General features: G+C 39.1%; 1 protein-coding gene across 1 annotated transcript in view; it reads left to right on the top strand.

The window, feature by feature from the left end:
• The window catches only part of CUBN (cubilin), a 314,944-nt gene that overhangs the window by 96,111 nt on the left and 201,645 nt on the right, over positions 1-17,188 (top strand). Inside the window, exon 28 of the mRNA XM_003831178.7 lies at positions 2,280-2,467. Coding sequence (XP_003831226.3) covers positions 2,280-2,467 — 188 coding nt within the window. The remainder of the gene's footprint in view (positions 1-2,279; positions 2,468-17,188) is intronic.

The following is a 17,188-nucleotide window of genomic DNA, read 5'->3' as shown; positions in this document are numbered from 1 at the left end:
TCAGTGTACCAGACTAATGACTAATAGCTTTTCATTTGCCTCACACATTGCAGTCTTGCAGTGTACATTATATTATTCCAATGTACATAGTATTCTATCACACTAGTCTCTACCTTAAAAAGTACCTTAATTTTATTAGGGAAAGCTGTGGTCCATGTGAGTCATGCATGGAATAAGCATGTTCTTTACAGTAGAAAAACCTGGCCATTGTACAGATGCCATTTTAAATCTACTTTTCCCAGATAGCAACATGATGGAATTAAAGGAACACTGAGCAAAACGTCAAGGGGCCTGGGGTTTGTTCTGGCTCCTAACCCTTGAGAAAGTCACTTTTCTTTGTGGTCCCATGGTTTCTTCTTTTAGAAAAGGAGATTAAATTAGATGGTCTCTAAACCTGCCTTCTAGCTCTAGAATTAAATGCTTTTTGAAGTTAGTTCCAAAATGGACATTCAAGAAAACAATATTTTCTTGAATTTGTTATTTGATAGAGACTTTTACTTTATCAAAGTAAAGTCTAGGTTTTGGAAACATAATTCTACTGAATCAAAATTTATCCATAATTTTACACAATTATCTTTTCCCACAGAATCAAAATTTATCCATAATTTTATGTAATTATCTGAAAATGGAATTAAAAATCACAAAATTATTAACTGTATACACAATATCCCTTGAATTAAGTGAAAGAGTAATAACATTTAACCTTGATTATGTATGAATTTTAAGATTCACATTGATTTATATCTGGGGATTAGGCTGAATCCTAGATAGTTTTGAATATTGAGTTTTAATATATAGCTTTGTTCTTCAGAAATGTATCACTAGTACATAAAAAGGTCTCCTAAGTTCTATCAGAGATACATCTGTTTGACTATGTAATCATTTATCTAATTTTATTACTGCTGTGCTAATCTATTTCTGGTTATAATCAGATTGTTTAAGGGTTTCTTTTTTTTCTTTTCATTTCTGAGATATTTTATTTTTCTCTCATAATTTCAGAATCCTGAAAGTGTAAATGAGTGCACGTAAGAGGCAAAATCAGAGCAAACTAGTGAGATTATCTGTAAAATTTGCCATGGGAAATTGGAGATTTACAAGTAGTGTAATGTCTGAGTGCTGAGAGTGGCCCATGTGGTTTACTGGAATGTATTTTCCTGGGCCCTGTGTTGCCCCTAGTCATCGAGGCACGTGATGCCTATCTGCCTAATAGGTGTACCTTCTCACAGGCTTCTAAAACAATAAGATTATTCTTTAAAAATCCTTTATGGACAAAACTGCGACCTAAAGATTTTCAAACAGAATGGGTTTAAGTATTCTCCCTGCTCCAACAAAGCAATATTTTGAAGAGCCACAAATGTACACTTTTTTAAACCAAAGTTATAAATGGTGTTCTACCCACCTTCAGAAAGCATATCGTAGTAGGAATGTATCTATGAATCACACTTTCAGAGACAGCTCATTCCATATATTGTTTATTTCTCGTTCTCTTTTATTGCACATCGTAGAGATAATATATTCCTTGTTTAAGTCATTAGGATTGGCTGAACTGGGCACCCAGGATTAGACATACTTAGAGGTATCTGGTTTGGTTTTGTTGAAAACTCAGCTCAAGAAAATGCCACCATTGGATTGAAGACTTTTTTTCTGTAATTTCACATTTTCCTTTCTTCTTTAAATCCTTTCTACTCTGTCTATTCGCTTGGTACTTCCTGATGACTAACTAGAGGGAGAACGGAGCCTTTATTGTGAATTTCATGCAGACTTTTGAATGTTCAACAAAGCCATGTTGTTACTGGTTTTTAGCATTCCCATAGGATTTTGGGTTTTTAAACTGTTGAATTTAAAAGTCAGAATTTCTGTCCCTTCCACATGTTAACATTAAAAAAACAGCAGCACAGAATGTCGAATGCACTTCTCTAACAAACAAATCAGACTGATCCCTGAATATAACCAAGTTATTCTGCTCTCCACAAATTCAAGGGAATTTGATGCCTATTTTAACATGACTATTTAATTTTCATGACTCTTTAGTTTGAATTCACTTCAGTATTATTTCACATTTCTTCTAAATGGAAATCCTTTCACTATGAAAATACTGCACCAAATATATATGTGTGTGTGTCTCTGTGTGTGTATATATACACACACATATATACACATCATATATGTGTGTGTGTACATACACAGATGATTTTTATTTTTTTTTTAAAGGAAAATCTCATCTTGGAGCACTTATGAAGTATATAATAGTGGTTCTTAACAGTCATTTCTTTTTCCAGCATGTGAGAATGTGGTAATAGTCAATCAAACCTATGGCATCTTAGAGAGTATAGGGTATCCGAATCCTTATTCTGAAAATCAGCATTGCAACTGGACCATCCGGGCAACAACAGGCAACACTGTGAACTACACATTTTTAGCATTTGACTTGGAACATCACATAAACTGCTCCACAGATTATTTAGAGGTATGTATTATAAAGCTTGATTGATCACTGCTTTTTCAGATCAAGGGAGATGTGTCAAGTTAGAATCCATCATGCTTTTTAGAATAAAATCCCTAACTCTGCCCCACGCATCTATAACACACCAACCACCCATGGTATTTGAACAGGTATATTTCATATTTAATGTATTAAATTGTGAATACAGAGAACTATCTATGTTTTTAGGTTTCAGTGTAACTTCTGGACTCATTGACCTCATATTACTTAACTTACATGGAAGGAGAGTAATAACCTCTATTTTTTGTTGGTTGTTTTTATGTTTGTTCTCTGTGTATAAGAGATCAGAAAATGTTTGGGTATCTTGGATTTATTTAAGATGTCATTTTTCTAGTATGAGGTATCATGGTTTTAATTGTTGTTTTTATTTTTAAATGTAAGTTCATTTCAGCATATTTTTATTTTTGTAAAATTGAAGTTTCAATTGTTATAATCATGACCACTAGTAACATTTATTCAACTGTCTGTATGCAATTTTAGGCAATAAATCTTGCTTAAATATTAGGCAATGTTGAATATAAGGTAATATGTTATTTTTGCAATAAGAAATTTTAACTTAAAAAGCTTTTTGATAACTTGCATATGTAACTTTTAGGGCTACAAATTGGGAGGTTATTTTGGCATCTACGTTTCGTCATCAGTAAAATAACTTTTTGAGTCATCTAACGCATTATCTTTATTTCTGTCTATATTGTTAATATATAATACTTCAAAAAATCCACATATGTTTTCACTAGATACCCTTTCTGAAGTGATAAGTACTTGCTCTGATAACAGGACATTTTTTTCCCACCTGCCCACCTACCTGCAGCCTAGTGACTTAAGGTAGTTGTTTTTAAGGTGGTCAGTGATTTTTAGAAGTCTTACTTACAAAGACTTCAACATCCATTGCTGGCAACTCTGGGGTCATATTCCCAGGCAAAAATATGTTATTCTTGTAAAATGTTCTTAATTGTGTTTTTACAAGTTCTGCAGGAAAACTAGCATTGGTTGAGGTTGTTTGAGGTTGACATATATTTTCCAAATAGCACTTTTGTTTATGAAAACAAAGAGTGACAACAAAGCATTCTGCACTTTGAGAGACTCTGTGAGGTCCTAACTATAAGGAGATTCCCTTGTTTTTCAGAGATAATTTTTTGGGAAAAAATTTTGCCTTATACTTACAAAAGTATAATATTACAGAAATATTAGCCATAGTGTTTACCCATTAGAAAGTTTTGTTTACCAGTATTCTAAGAAAATATGACACAACATGAAACAAACTTACAAGCACGTACTTGGCAATGGTTTTAAAGTCCACCTTCCTTGACCTGGAGTTCAACTGGTCTTCACAAGCTTAATGATACCAGGATGGTATCATTAAGATACTACTAGAATAGGCATCCATTTCTTCACATGGTGAGACCTTGTTTGTGTTTTAGAAAAAGCAGAAAAGTTGCTTTCAAAGCCCTTTGTTTATACCATGAACACAGCAGTTGGTCATACCTCCTTTTACCAGTTAGGACTATCCTGATTCCCACTGGACTGTGGGCTTCTCGAAGGTCTGTGCTGTCTCCTACTAACTTTGTAACCCAGGCACTTATTATACAGGTGGGACATTACAGGAGTTCAGTAAGTTCAAGTTGAATTGAATATCACAGCCATATTTTAGTATCAGTCTAATGATAACTACTAATGAATGAGAAAGATTGAATTCCAAACTGGCGTTTTTGTATGACCTCCTACACACGCAGTGCAATCCTACAAATTGGAGCACAAACCAAAATAGGACTCATGACCTTGCCGAGCGTTGTATGTATAACAGTGTGCTGGGCACCATAATCGTGATTTGGTAAAGCGTAATGGAGAAAGCTACAGAAAGGAGGATGCTTTTGAACTGGGCTTTAAAGGAGGCTTTGGCAGAAAGCGGGGGTAGGAAAGAGATGAAACATTTCCAGGACCTGAACTCCACTTCTTTCGACTCATTTGAGGATGAAATGGCAACAAAAAGGTGTTTAAAAACTCAAATTAAAAAATGCTTGTTCCAGCAACTGCAGAGTAGCTCATTAGAGCCCCTTATGGATGACGTGTCTGTCATGTTATGGTCATGCCATTTCTCTTGTGCAACATTGACGGTGAAAGAGCAAAAATACAAAATGAGAACCAGAAGTTCAGAAAGGCCTTCCAAAAAAATGGCGCTGTTGCCAGAGGGAGGAGATTGTTTTCCATCTCTGTGAGCCAAGAGGCCAGACCAGAGCAATAGCTGCAATAGCTGGTCTATGATGGAAATTTTAACACACAAACAACCATTTACAGAGAGAAAACTCACAGAAATCTAGCTTCCATTATTTTAATCGCTTCTGGGTTTTTTCAACTGACTTCCCCAAATCCCAATTGGATGCCTGTTACTAAAGCCAGAATTTAGTTATTCTGAATTAATAAAATGGAAACTATAAAAAGACTTAATTACGTGCTGGTCAGACACTATCCCGCCTTGATGAGAGGAATAGGTTGGAAAAGATCCCATTGGAAACCAAATCCATCCTTTATTATTTCACCCTCTGGGCAAAACAAAATGTTTCAGATCTGGAAATAAAATATACAGTGGGAGAAGGGACCGTTTGCTTAAAGGAGTAAGACCATTTGCCCATGCAAACATGGGGAATCAACCTGAAGAGTTCTGGCTGTATTTTACAACTTGATTTCAGTCTTCCATTTTTATTTTGAGTCTGAGTCTCCATGCAGAAGAGGAGATTTCAAACGAGTGATTGAATATAGAAATGGAAATGATAGATTTGGGAGAAATCAACATGGAGATGTATAGGAAGCCCAGGGTATTTGTTAAGTCAACAGGGAGCATGTGTGTAGTGAGAAGAGGAAGTAGGAACACTAAGAGGTGATTGTGGCTGGGCATGGTGGCTCAGGCCTATAATCTCAGCTACTCAGGAGGCTGAGGCAGGAGAATCACTAGAACCCGGGAGGCGGAGTTTGCAGTGAGCTGGGATCGCACCATTGCATTCCAGCCTGGGTGATGAAGTGAGAACCTGTCTCAAAAAAAAAAAAAAAAAAAAAAAAAAGAGGTGACTGTGTCATGGGAGCCAAGGGAAGAGCAGTCGAGAGAGGTTGTGGTTCAGAAGGGTCCCTTGGAGATCAGTGTGACTCTGGTCAGAGCAGTGTTTGTGGGGTGGCGAGAGCAGGAACCAGACAGTGTAAAGAGGTACAAAGAGGAGAATGAGTGTAGACTGAAGTCTAGGTCCCTGAATTCTGAGGCTCTCTGTAACAAACCAGAGTAAGTGATGGCTTCTTTTCTCCAATCCTTATCCTTCATTTCCCTAACTGGTCCTCATCTAGTTCACGTGTGTGGGACACACTCCTTTGCATGTTCTCTTGTGTGTCAGTGCCTCTTTAAATGTGGCCCCAGAATTGGATGCAACAGTTCAACTAAACCTGGCTAGGCCCAAGTAGGTTGGAACTATATTATCCAATTCATATATTTCTGGTGGTCTATGCTGAAGTTAAATGGGGTTTATTGTAGCTAAGTCATGATATTGGCCTATATCAAGATTTATAATCTCCATATCACTTTTACATGAATTATTATGAATTTATAGCCTTAGTTTATATGATTTTTAAGAATCTAAAGAGATATTTTTTCCTAATAAGTCAGATTTGATTTTGTCTGAGAATCCCAACACATCATAACCTCCCTAAATCTTCATTCATTGCTTTTCAGAGCATTATTCATTTGCATACAGGCTCATTGGCAACTGACCTAGTACTTCTTCAAAAATAATTGATAAAAATGTCAAACAAGATTGCATCTATTTCAAGTACTCTTAAATGATAGGTTCTTTTGGTTAAAATTGATCTATTATTAAGTGCTTTTGGAATAGCACTATTCAAACTACTAGGTAATAAAAGCTAATATTTATTCAGCGTGTATTATTTGCCAGGTAATTCTCACAGCAACCCTGTATTATAAGAAATATTATCCCCATTCGTTAGGTGAGAAAAGTGAGGCAGATATAGGTTGTTCATATTCAGAAAGATTATAAGTGTCAAGGCAGGCTTTCTAGCAGGCACTGTAACTCCACACCGATGCTCTCAGCCATAACACCACATACCCTGGGAGCACTCTCACAGCGTCCTGTCACCCTCACAGGGATCATGGGGAAGTGTTCCTGCAGCCCCCAAGTCTACCATTCTATTGACACTGCCGCAAAGAGAAATCAATGTTTTGCATGACTCCATAGATAAGCAGGTGTCATTTATTATAATCACCTCTTTCTTTGCTTCATGTTGACAAATTATTTTTAGTGTCTAATTTAGAATTTTTCCAAAAATTACTGTTAATCTTACTGATCTACGAGATTCTAGAATGAATCTTTCCGCATCTTGGAAGCTGGAACGTTTTCCCTTCAGCCCCCTGGCAGCCCTGCTGGTTCTCCTTGCCTGGGCTCGCACTCTTGGTGGTGGCACCGAAACACAATCTGAGCCACATGAAGAGGACAGGCGCATGTGACAGGCTGGTTACTTTGAGAAGGCTCACACCTCCCCACACACAGGAGAGGCTGAGAAGCCCGGAGAAGGTGGGAAGCCAAGACAGTGAGGCAGATTCTCCACTCCCACTTCCTAAGGCTCTGCTCCTGCTCCCTGACTGTTCCCATCCATTCCCATCCCTCTCCCCAAAGGCTTCCTCTGAGTTTCAGCAACCTCAGAATTTTAGCTTCAACCACATGACCACCCCAGCCTTGACCCTACAGGATCATTTACCTCAAGTGCTTGCATACAACCGGACTTTCCCTTGGTGACAAATCCCCAGCACAGGGAGCTCATGTGTTTGAGCTCGACAGCAAATGCATGGGTCTAGCCTGCCTATGGACGGTACTCATTAGAGCAGTGTAGCCAAGCCCTCTAGCCGGTGATGTTCACAGATTATATTCTGGGCAGAAGCAGAACTCGTGAGCAGGGGCATAGATTCTGCTGGAATGCTAAAACTTTTTTTTTTTTTAATTTAACTTTCAAGTTCAGGGTATGTGCACTACCCTGATAGTAGTACACATACCCTGAACTTATTTATTATGTAGGTAAACTTGTGTCATGGGTGTTTGTTGCACAGATCATTTCATCACCTAGGTATTAAGCCTAGTTCTCATTATTTTTTTGGATCCTCTCCCTCCTCCCACCCTCCACCCTCAGGTAGGCCCCAGTGCCTGCTGTTTCCCTGTCATGTGTCCATGTGTTCTCAGCACTTAGCTCCCACATATAAGTGAGAACATGCAGTACTTGGTTTTCTGTTTCCTGCATTAGTTTGCTGAGGAAAATGGCCTCCAGCTCCATTCACATTCTTGCAAAGGACCTGATCTTGCTCTTTTTCATGGCTGCGCCGAAAACATTAACCATGAACTAAGCACCCATGAATTCACCAAGATTACAAAATCAGCTCTGTGATGACTATAACTTTCAGTGCTGTGGAATATAATTCCCTTAGGCCTGGAAAAGTTCATTGAAAGGAGTTGACTCTTTTATCTTCTAAACTGGAATTCCATGTCTCTGCTTCCAGTTTCAAAATCAAACTAGGCATGTTTCTACCTCCTCTTCATTGACATCACACTCTCTTCTGAAAGCATCCATGCCATCCATGTTTCCCTCTTTCATTTGCCCTAGTCACAGCCTTAAAATTAGACATTTTTTCTAATGTTCAACAATATTTTTCTGTGCCATTTCCCAAAGTTTAGCTAGTTCGTATGTGTACCCATAAAATGGTCAGAAAGTTCCATGGAGCCTCTTAGGTTTCTGCTTAGATTGATTTCTTTAGAGGGTTCTCCTTTTTTGCACCCCCCAAAATTATTCCTGATTTTGTAGTGAGAATTTAGTTTTTCAGAATTTGCCAATTTTCTAGAATGTTCTTTCCTTTTTCAATTGCTTTTTCATTTGTTTATTTTTTTTTTATCCATAGGTTTATATCTTGTTTTGAAGTTTGAATCCCCAAAACCTTAGTCCAGTTAAGTGGTCAGCCATCACAGGCTCTAAGTTAAGGCAAGGCGATCACTGTCTCCTATTGTTTTGGTCACTTCCATATTAACAACCACTTCTTTGCTAGCCAGAATTAGTCCAGAGTTGCACTTCTCTTCACTGTCTCCTTTATATGAGGAGAGCATATAAAGAATTCAACAAATGCTACATTTTTTGGGGAACAAGACATCTCATAGGTGTCCAGATGGTTGAAACAGTCTCCCCGTCGCCACTCCCGTAGATTTCTTTTGGTACATTAGTGTTTATAGATTTCCTTTACAAAAGATTGCAGTCTCTACTGAAAAGAAGCTGAGGTGGGAGGGTAAAGTCCTTATAACTGGCTACCAAATCTGGCTGCATTCCAGAATCATCTGAGGATCTTGTTAGAAAAATTTATTCCTAGTCCTCATCCCAGACTTAATCAAATCCTTGAGGATTCCCCAAGAGCAAGCTTTGCACAAGCCCCTGGTCCAGCACTTGAGACCACTGTTCATAGCCCACTTCCACCAAGATAGCCTGTTTTATCTTCACTTCAATGCTCTCTCCTGGGGAGGGAAAAGTCTCTTAATAGGCGTCTTGTTAACATACATTTGCCTGCTATTAAATGTTACTTTCCAGTGAGGACTTACTCTTCCATTGCTATGGCTGAGTTATGTATTTTATCTCACCAAGGCCTGGTCATACTGTTGATATTATGTTTACCTCATTATATTAAAAATGTCAGATTCACTTTACAGTTTTTGTATTCTGATTCTAAACTTTCTCCCCCTTTTCCTTATCGGGCACCTTGACCACTATCATCTTCCATTAAATCATTTCCTTATTCCTTCCCCTTTTCTACTAAAGTCCATTTCAAGTCCTCGTGATAGTGTGGGGAACTTCAATCAAAGGCATTTCCCTCCAGTCTTTATAACATGCATTTCATCTCTTGCCAAATCCTTGCTGATGTCATCCTGTTCACCCCAAATGCTTATATCACAGTTTGTTGCACTCCCATATTCTCCTTTCAGTTGCAAAATAATGCATTCCAAGAGGAAGAATGGATAAAAAACATCACCAGTATCCCTGAATCTTGCAGTGTCACGTCCATATTCTCCATGTCTATAGCCTAAACAACATTTTCCATATACCATGACTGAGAAACATCGGGCTCATGGGATATTGTCAATACTTAAAGTGATGCTAGCTGTTATGGAGAACTCATACATTCTCAGTTGCTTACTGCAACACAGGTTATTTCTAATCACATCAGAGTAAAAGGCAGGTGTTCCTGGCTTCCATGTGGTAGTTCATGAAACCAAAGGAAGGGGAAGTCAATTTGCAGAAGCCACATAACTGTCTCTGCCACAAATGTTGGTAGATGTTTCACAAATAGAGACCTATATTCTAATAAATCTGCGATATGCCAAATTAAAACACAATTAAGCAGGGTTTGTTGTTTTGTTTTGTGTTTGCTGTGGTATTTCCTCAGGCTGTCACTATCCTAAATATGCATTCTTCATTCCTTTATCCATGCATCCAGTCAGTAGGATATATTTTAGACACTTAGGCTATGGACATGTGACTGTTTTAGCATCAGTTTTCCTTGTCATGATGGAGGAAACACGCCTTAATCAATTTATCACACAATAAAAATTTAACCACAGGCAGTGTTAAGTGCTGGGAGGGACAATTATAGTGCACCCAGAAGGCATGAGATGGGAACTGAGCTCCTTTGTGGGTCAGGAAAGGCCTCCCTGAGGATGAATAACACACCAGGTGCCAGGAGGCTTGAGATGTGAGGGACTGGAAGGAGAGCAATGTGAGGCTCTCAGGTGGACAGGGACCTGGCCTGCAGAGCAGAGTGGGCACATTAAGAGTTTCAGAGACCTCCTGGAGAGCAGCAGGAGGTCTTTCAAGGATGTGGTCAGACCTGCACTTTTAAAACAATCACTCTGGCTACCAGAATAAACTGGAGGGAGGTAAGAGTAACGGTGGAGACCCAGTAAGGGGATTGCTATAGGCCAAGGGAGAGAGAGCTCCAGGTCTTCACCATTGCTGGGGAGGAAGCATGAGATCGAATGATTTCAGAGCACTTAGGAGGTACAATTGACAGAAATGGATAACAACAGGATGAAGGAAAGGGAGACATCAGAATATAGCCTGATAGAACTGCACGCAGGGACAACCACCAGGGGAGATTAGTCCCAAAGAGATTATCCTTGCCCAGAAGTCTGATTAATGAACAACTATTGGACATTTGTATTCCATAGAACATTCTCAGGAAAACATTATTCTAGAGATATTTTCCAAGTTTATTTCATTTTCCCCTCATACAAACAAGCAAACTTTGAAGTTCATGAGGCATTAGAGAGTTATTTGCATCTCAGATGTTTATTTTGAGAATTACAGTAATATTTGTCATTAATGCAATGCCCATCATGTGCTAGACACTACTACCAATACTTTGATAGATATAATTGTCTGTCCTCATAGGAGTCCAGTAACTGAGTATAATTATGCTCACAGGAGAACAGGGATTGAGATGGGGAACCATACTCAGTGCAGGAAGTGTCATCACTACAGGAAGTGATGAAACTACGTTCACACTCAGTGCTGCACGAATACAGTGTGGGCTCTGGAGTCCACCTGGCTCCAGAGCTCTTTACCAGCTGTGATCTTGGGCAAGGAATTTAACGTCTGGCTGCTTTGGCTCTCTCGTGTGTAAAATGAAGATAATAATCCACACAGCTGGAAAATATTGAGTCCTCAGGAAATGCTCATTACTCCCCTCCATGCCCCTTCTGGAGAGAGCCAAGCTCCTGCCTGGTCATTCAGCTTCTTCCTGGGACACTTCAGGAAATGGTTTCTCACCCTTACACCAGCTGACCTCCATCTCTTGGAAATGCCATCTCCATTCCTTGTGCCCTGCCAGTTAGGAGCTGTGGCTCCTCCCTGGCAAGGTCTATCTTCCTCTCCAGGCAGAGTTCACATTTTGTTTTCTTTCTCTTCCGAGTTCCCTAACTCGATTCATGGACTTCTCCATAAGGGCTTTGCTTTCTCTCTGTGCTCTCAGAATCTGTTTAAAGGCAAATTTCTTCTATCCTTGGAAAGACCTTGCATCCGCTCTAATAAGTGAAGCGTACATCAATGTTTGTGTTTGCAGTGCACGTCACTGCTGGTCACATGACGGCATAACAGATTCCAAACAGGTGCCAAGGATGATTCTTCAGTTTCCAAATTGCTTGGTTTAAAGGTAAACGCCAGTCTTTAGCTCCCTATTGAAAACAGCTCCAGGCACTGTGCTTTCTATTGTTCTAGAGGGGAGTCACTGGAATTAGAACTGCCTCAGCCAGCACTCTTCTATCTGGTGACTACCATGGGATGCTAATGACAAAGATGTAGTAAGTCCTCTAGCACTCATTCGCAAGAGAATGTCTTCTAGGCCCCCAGACATATGATAGAATGTGCTAAATTGGTAGTCTCTGTACCTGCTTCAGAGTGAAGCAGGTAACTTCAGAATGAAGTTTAAACCCAAACTCCACTACTTAGTAGCTAGGTGACCTTGGGCAAGTTCCTTAGTGTCTATGTGCCTCACTTTCCCTTTCTGTAAAACGGAGTAATAAGGGTCAATGAATCCATATATGTAAAGAGCCAAAACAAAGTCTGGCAAATAGCGAACAAATCTATAAATGTTCACTGTTATTATTTGCACTGATGCTGATGTAAGAGAAACACCTCAGTAAGGTGTAGAGAAATTCACAAATAGAGAGCCTTCAATTCTTTAGGTTGAGATATAATTAATGATTCATTTCTCAAGACATTTAATTTTCCTCTTGTTTTCTGCCTGCAGCCTGCATGGTTAATGCATTTTGACACTTCTCACTAAGGATAAATGACAAATGATAAAACCAACAATTTTTGTCCACTTATTTTACTCAAAGCTCTGTTAAGAAAAATAATGAAAAAAATTTTAATTTCAGTGACTAACAGGAGTGTTCGTATTGTCCCTATCATTTTAAAAATTGTTTTGGTTACTCTCTATTATTACAGAGAATAAAGACTTGCTGTATCCTGGAGTTTAACAACTCTTATTTTATTTTATTTTATTTTTGAGACAGAGTCTTACTCTGTCGCCTAGGCTGGAGTGCAGTGGCGTAATCTTGGCTCACTGCAACTTGTGCCTCCCGGGTTCCAATGATTCTCCTGCCTCAGCCTCCCGAGTAGCTGGGGCCACAGGCACCCACCACCACACCTGGCTAATTTTTGTATTTTTAGTAGAAATGAGATTTCACCATGTTGGTCAGGCTGGTCTCGAACTCCCGACCTCAGGTGATCCACACACCTTGGCTTCCCAAAGTGCAGGGATTACAGTCATGAGCCACCATGCCCGACCAACAATGCTTATTCTTAAGAAAATAATTGCCACAGAAGGAAATAGGAAAAATTCTTCTTGAGTAGTTGATGCCTTTCAAAATATTAAATTACTAAACCTCTACCTACCTCAGTTTCCAGAACTCTAAAATGAAGATAACAATACTACCTGCATTACAGAGCTGCTAGGATTTTTAAATTAGAATAATGACCAGCATGGAATAAGTGCTAATACATATTATCTATGGTTATTTTAACATAAACATAGTCTCATGGATTATTTTTTTGTGCTCTGAAGCAGGAGACCCCAATCTTTTTGGCACCAGGGACTGTTTTGTGGAAGACAGTTTTTCCATGGACCAGGGGTGGGGTGGGAGGGTGGTTTCAGGATGATTCAAGTGCATTGTATTTATTGTGCATTTTATTTCTATTATTCTTACATTGTAATATATAGTGAAATAATTAAACAAGTCACCATCATGTAGAATCAGTGGGAGCCCTGAGCTTGGTTTCCTGCATTAGACAGTACCACTGGGGGGTGATGGGAAACAATGACAGATTATCAGGCATTCGGTTCTCATAAGGAGCACACAACCTAGATCCCTCGCATGTGCAGTTCACAATAGGGTTCATGCTCCTATGAGAGTTTAATGCCACTAGTACTGGTCTGGGGACTGGGGCCCTTGCTCTATAGCATTTTGTGGTAAATAAATCTGTGGTTTCCAGAGCAGCCTTCCCAGTTGTAATTAACATCAATTGGCCCCACTGTGTTGAAAGCAGTGCTGCTTCTCCTGCCTCCCAGTTTTCCTACAAAAGCCACTGGGATTGTAGATAAAATCCTGTTTTCCAGTTGGCGAGATGCAGAGAAGCAGATGAGATTTTGTCTGAGCAGCGGTGGATCTGAGCCGACTTTGATTATGGCTCCACCGCCAACGCTTCCTGGGCAGATGAGTCATGCTTCCTGGAACTGTCTGTCAGAGGAAGTTTGCTTCTGGGACTTCTGCATTTTGCTTAGAGCTTAGAGATAAGCTATTACAATTCTGAGTTCAGCTGCTATTCAAAAACATGCATAAAAGCTGGGAAGAGTTTACCAAACATTTCAATTTATAACTTGATACCAGATATGAGTCTAGCACCGTACTAAGCATGATACCTGGATTCAAAAAGAGTTTAGAATGAAGTATATCCATTAGTTAGCGAAGCCAGATGCTTTGTAGTGTCGTTGAGTTTAGCATGAGGCATTTTAGAAGAAATTTTGGTTTTAAGATTGCCTGAGTGAAATGTGATTTTTTAGTTATAAAAATTGAAAGAAGAAATGTTATTTCAGTGTGATCAGAATCCCTTTCCTTAAAAAGAAATGCTGATCTTTTCTGACCATCTTTCACAATGAAGGATTTTCGTATGATTGCATTAATTTGCAGCAGTTAATGAACCAAACGTTCCAACCTTCAAAAGAGCCTCTGCTCTCAGATTCAAAAGAAACTCTGCGTGTTTCCTCTCTTCAAACATGAAGGACAGAATTAGGATGAATAATAATCAAACCTAAAATAATTTCTGAACTACCCTGAAGCAGTAAAAATTCCATTAGATGCTCAGAACTTGAATTGTCCTATGCACACTGCCTTTCCTGGTTGACCTCAGGTTGCTCTGCTCCTCAGACTGGCCAAAGGCAGGGCAACCGAAAGGTCTCTTCCACTATCAGACAGGCTCATGGTATGAATAAGCATGCATTGAGCAAAATGCTAAATTTTAAACACTGGTAATCACAGTTGTGGATTTCAGTTAACTATATTGACTTTCTACTTTTTAAAATGGGAAAGATTTCCAATTGCAACATTACAGAATTTTGTTTAAACATGTCTTTACCCTGCAGTTCCTACATTGGCTCTTTATTTATTTATTTATTATTTTTTCTTTCTTTCTTTCTTTCTTTTTTTTTTTTTGAGACAGAGTCTCACTCTGTTGCCCAGGCTTGAGTGCAGTGTTGCATTCTCAGTTCACTGCAACCTCCGCCTCCCAGATTCAAGTCATTCTCCTCCCTCAGCCTCCTGAGTAGCTGGGATTACATGCGCCCACCACCACGCCTGGCTAATTTTTGTATTTTTAGTAGAGACAGGGTTTCGCCTTGTTGGCCAGTGTGGTCTCAGGCTTCTGGCCTCACGTGATCCATCCACTTCGGCCTCCCAAAGTGCTGGGATTACAGGCGTGAAGCACCGCACCCGGCAGGCTCTTTATTTAATAGACTTTCTTTTCCTGCTCTCACTGTCTTCAGGGAGAGCCCGGATGGCAGTCCTCTGGCTTCTTCCAGCTCAAAGGTCTATGATTTCATGTTGTTCTATGAACCAGGTTCTTCTCTGTTCCTGAGACCATCTGCAGCAGGTCTTGAGAATTTTAAGAGGCATAATAATAATAATAATAATAAAAATAATAATAATAAATGTTTAGTGTTTTACTGTAGCAGGACAATTGGCAGAGGGAAGGCTGAGGTTTATGGAATTAAATTTTCATGTATACACAGGAGAGTATGCTTAGCTTTCAAGGCATTTCACTTACCACTAGGGAGGGATTTAGGAGCCCTTGCTCCATCAGTGACTATCGAAACATATGTTTACATGAAACCGTCAGTCCCTGAACATCTGAAGACATTATTATTTTTAAAATTTTTAATTTTTGTGGGTAATTAATAGGTGTATATATTATGGGGTACATGGTGTGTTTTGATACAGGCATGCAATGCGTGATAGTCGCATCATGGGAATAAAGAAATAATTTTTTGTAAATAATTAGCCTAATTAATAATAAAAATCTAGTTATGATAAAAGGAAGCATTATAGGCAAAATATGATTTTAAATGAATGCTGGAGCAGATTACCTTACATGGTAACATTTCAGTGGATTAATTTTTACATATAACCTTGAGATACTTAAGAAAAGATTGTGGAGATAGACAATATAATATTTTTAGTAGGCCAGGTGTTTATTTGACAGTCTAAAAGGGTATGAAATTCTGAGATTGGAGAAGCATTACTAATGCATATCTCTACTGCCATGTCAATAGGTCCCCAAAGATATTGCTTTAAAAATAAATTTGTCAGATCACAAAGGAATTTATAGTCATTATAGGAAATTGGGAACATGTAGAAAAAGCTAGATTAAAAAATCCTAAATTATATCACTATTACTAATATTTGGTGGCATTGATTTCCTGTCATCGCTCCTTGTATATTTATTTTATTTTAATATTCGAAGGAGATTATTCAATACATACTAACCCATAATGACTTTTTTCACCTAACAATAGCTTGTGACTATTTCCCCATGTTATTTATTATGTCATTTTCAACATTGCACATCCCATCATCACAATACAGCCACCAATTCCTGTTGTGAAACACTTAGAATCTTTTCAAATCTTCACCATTAGAAACAGTTCTGAGATAAGTATCTTTGTAGTTAAATGTTTTCCCACACCCATGATTGGACAATGATTTAAAAAATAAAAAGACCCAAATTGTGGCTTCTAATAGGAGTAATATATAGAAAGCAGAAATAAAAATGTAAATTCACTAGTAAGAGCAGATAGCAACTAGCCACCACATAGAAAGGAAACGCTGGTTTTTATATGAGACAGACCTGTAACTCAGGGTGACACCAAGTAACTCAAAATGTGGTCTTTCGATGGGTTTTTTTGCTCTCATGCAAAGCCCAACATTATGAGTAATTGTTACTTTTAGATGATATTTCATATTTCCTGCCCCACCCTGTCAGCACATGGCAAGGCGGCTTTTTCTGTGCCTATGTCAGGGAGCATGCTATGAGTGGCCATGTGCCTTATGGAGGGGACTTAGCCTCCCAAGGGCCATCTTGGAGTCAGCTGGGATCAACCATGCTCTGCTTATCAGCCTTCCTCTACATTTGCCTCATTTATCCACCATGATTTGATTTTGCATTTGCCCCCTTGGGCTTTGCTTATCCACAATGGAAGCGCTGTATCTCCTCTGTGATTCTTATTATTTATTTATTTTTTTTTTTTGAGAGAATCTTGCTCTGTTTCCCAGGCTGGAGTGCAGTGGTGCGATCTCAGCTCACTGCAAGCTCCACCTCCTGGGGTTCAAGTGGTTCTCTTGCCTCAGTCTTCCAAGTAGGTGGGACTACAGGCGTACGCCACCACACCCGGCTAATTTTTTGTATTTTTAGTAGAGACAGGGTTTTGCCATGTTGCCCAGGCTGGTCTTGAACTCCTGGCCTCAAGTGATCACCCGCTTCGGCTTCCCTAAGGGCTGGGATTACAGGCGTGAGCCACCACACCCAGCCTTTGTGATTCTTGCTTTGCAATTT

The sequence above is a fragment of the Pan paniscus genome, chromosome 8 (assembly GCF_029289425.2).
Source record: "Pan paniscus chromosome 8, NHGRI_mPanPan1-v2.0_pri, whole genome shotgun sequence".
Lineage (NCBI taxonomy): Eukaryota > Metazoa > Chordata > Mammalia > Primates > Hominidae > Pan > Pan paniscus.
Note: the sequence above shows the minus strand (reverse complement) of the source record. Positions and strands in the feature narration are given on the sequence as shown.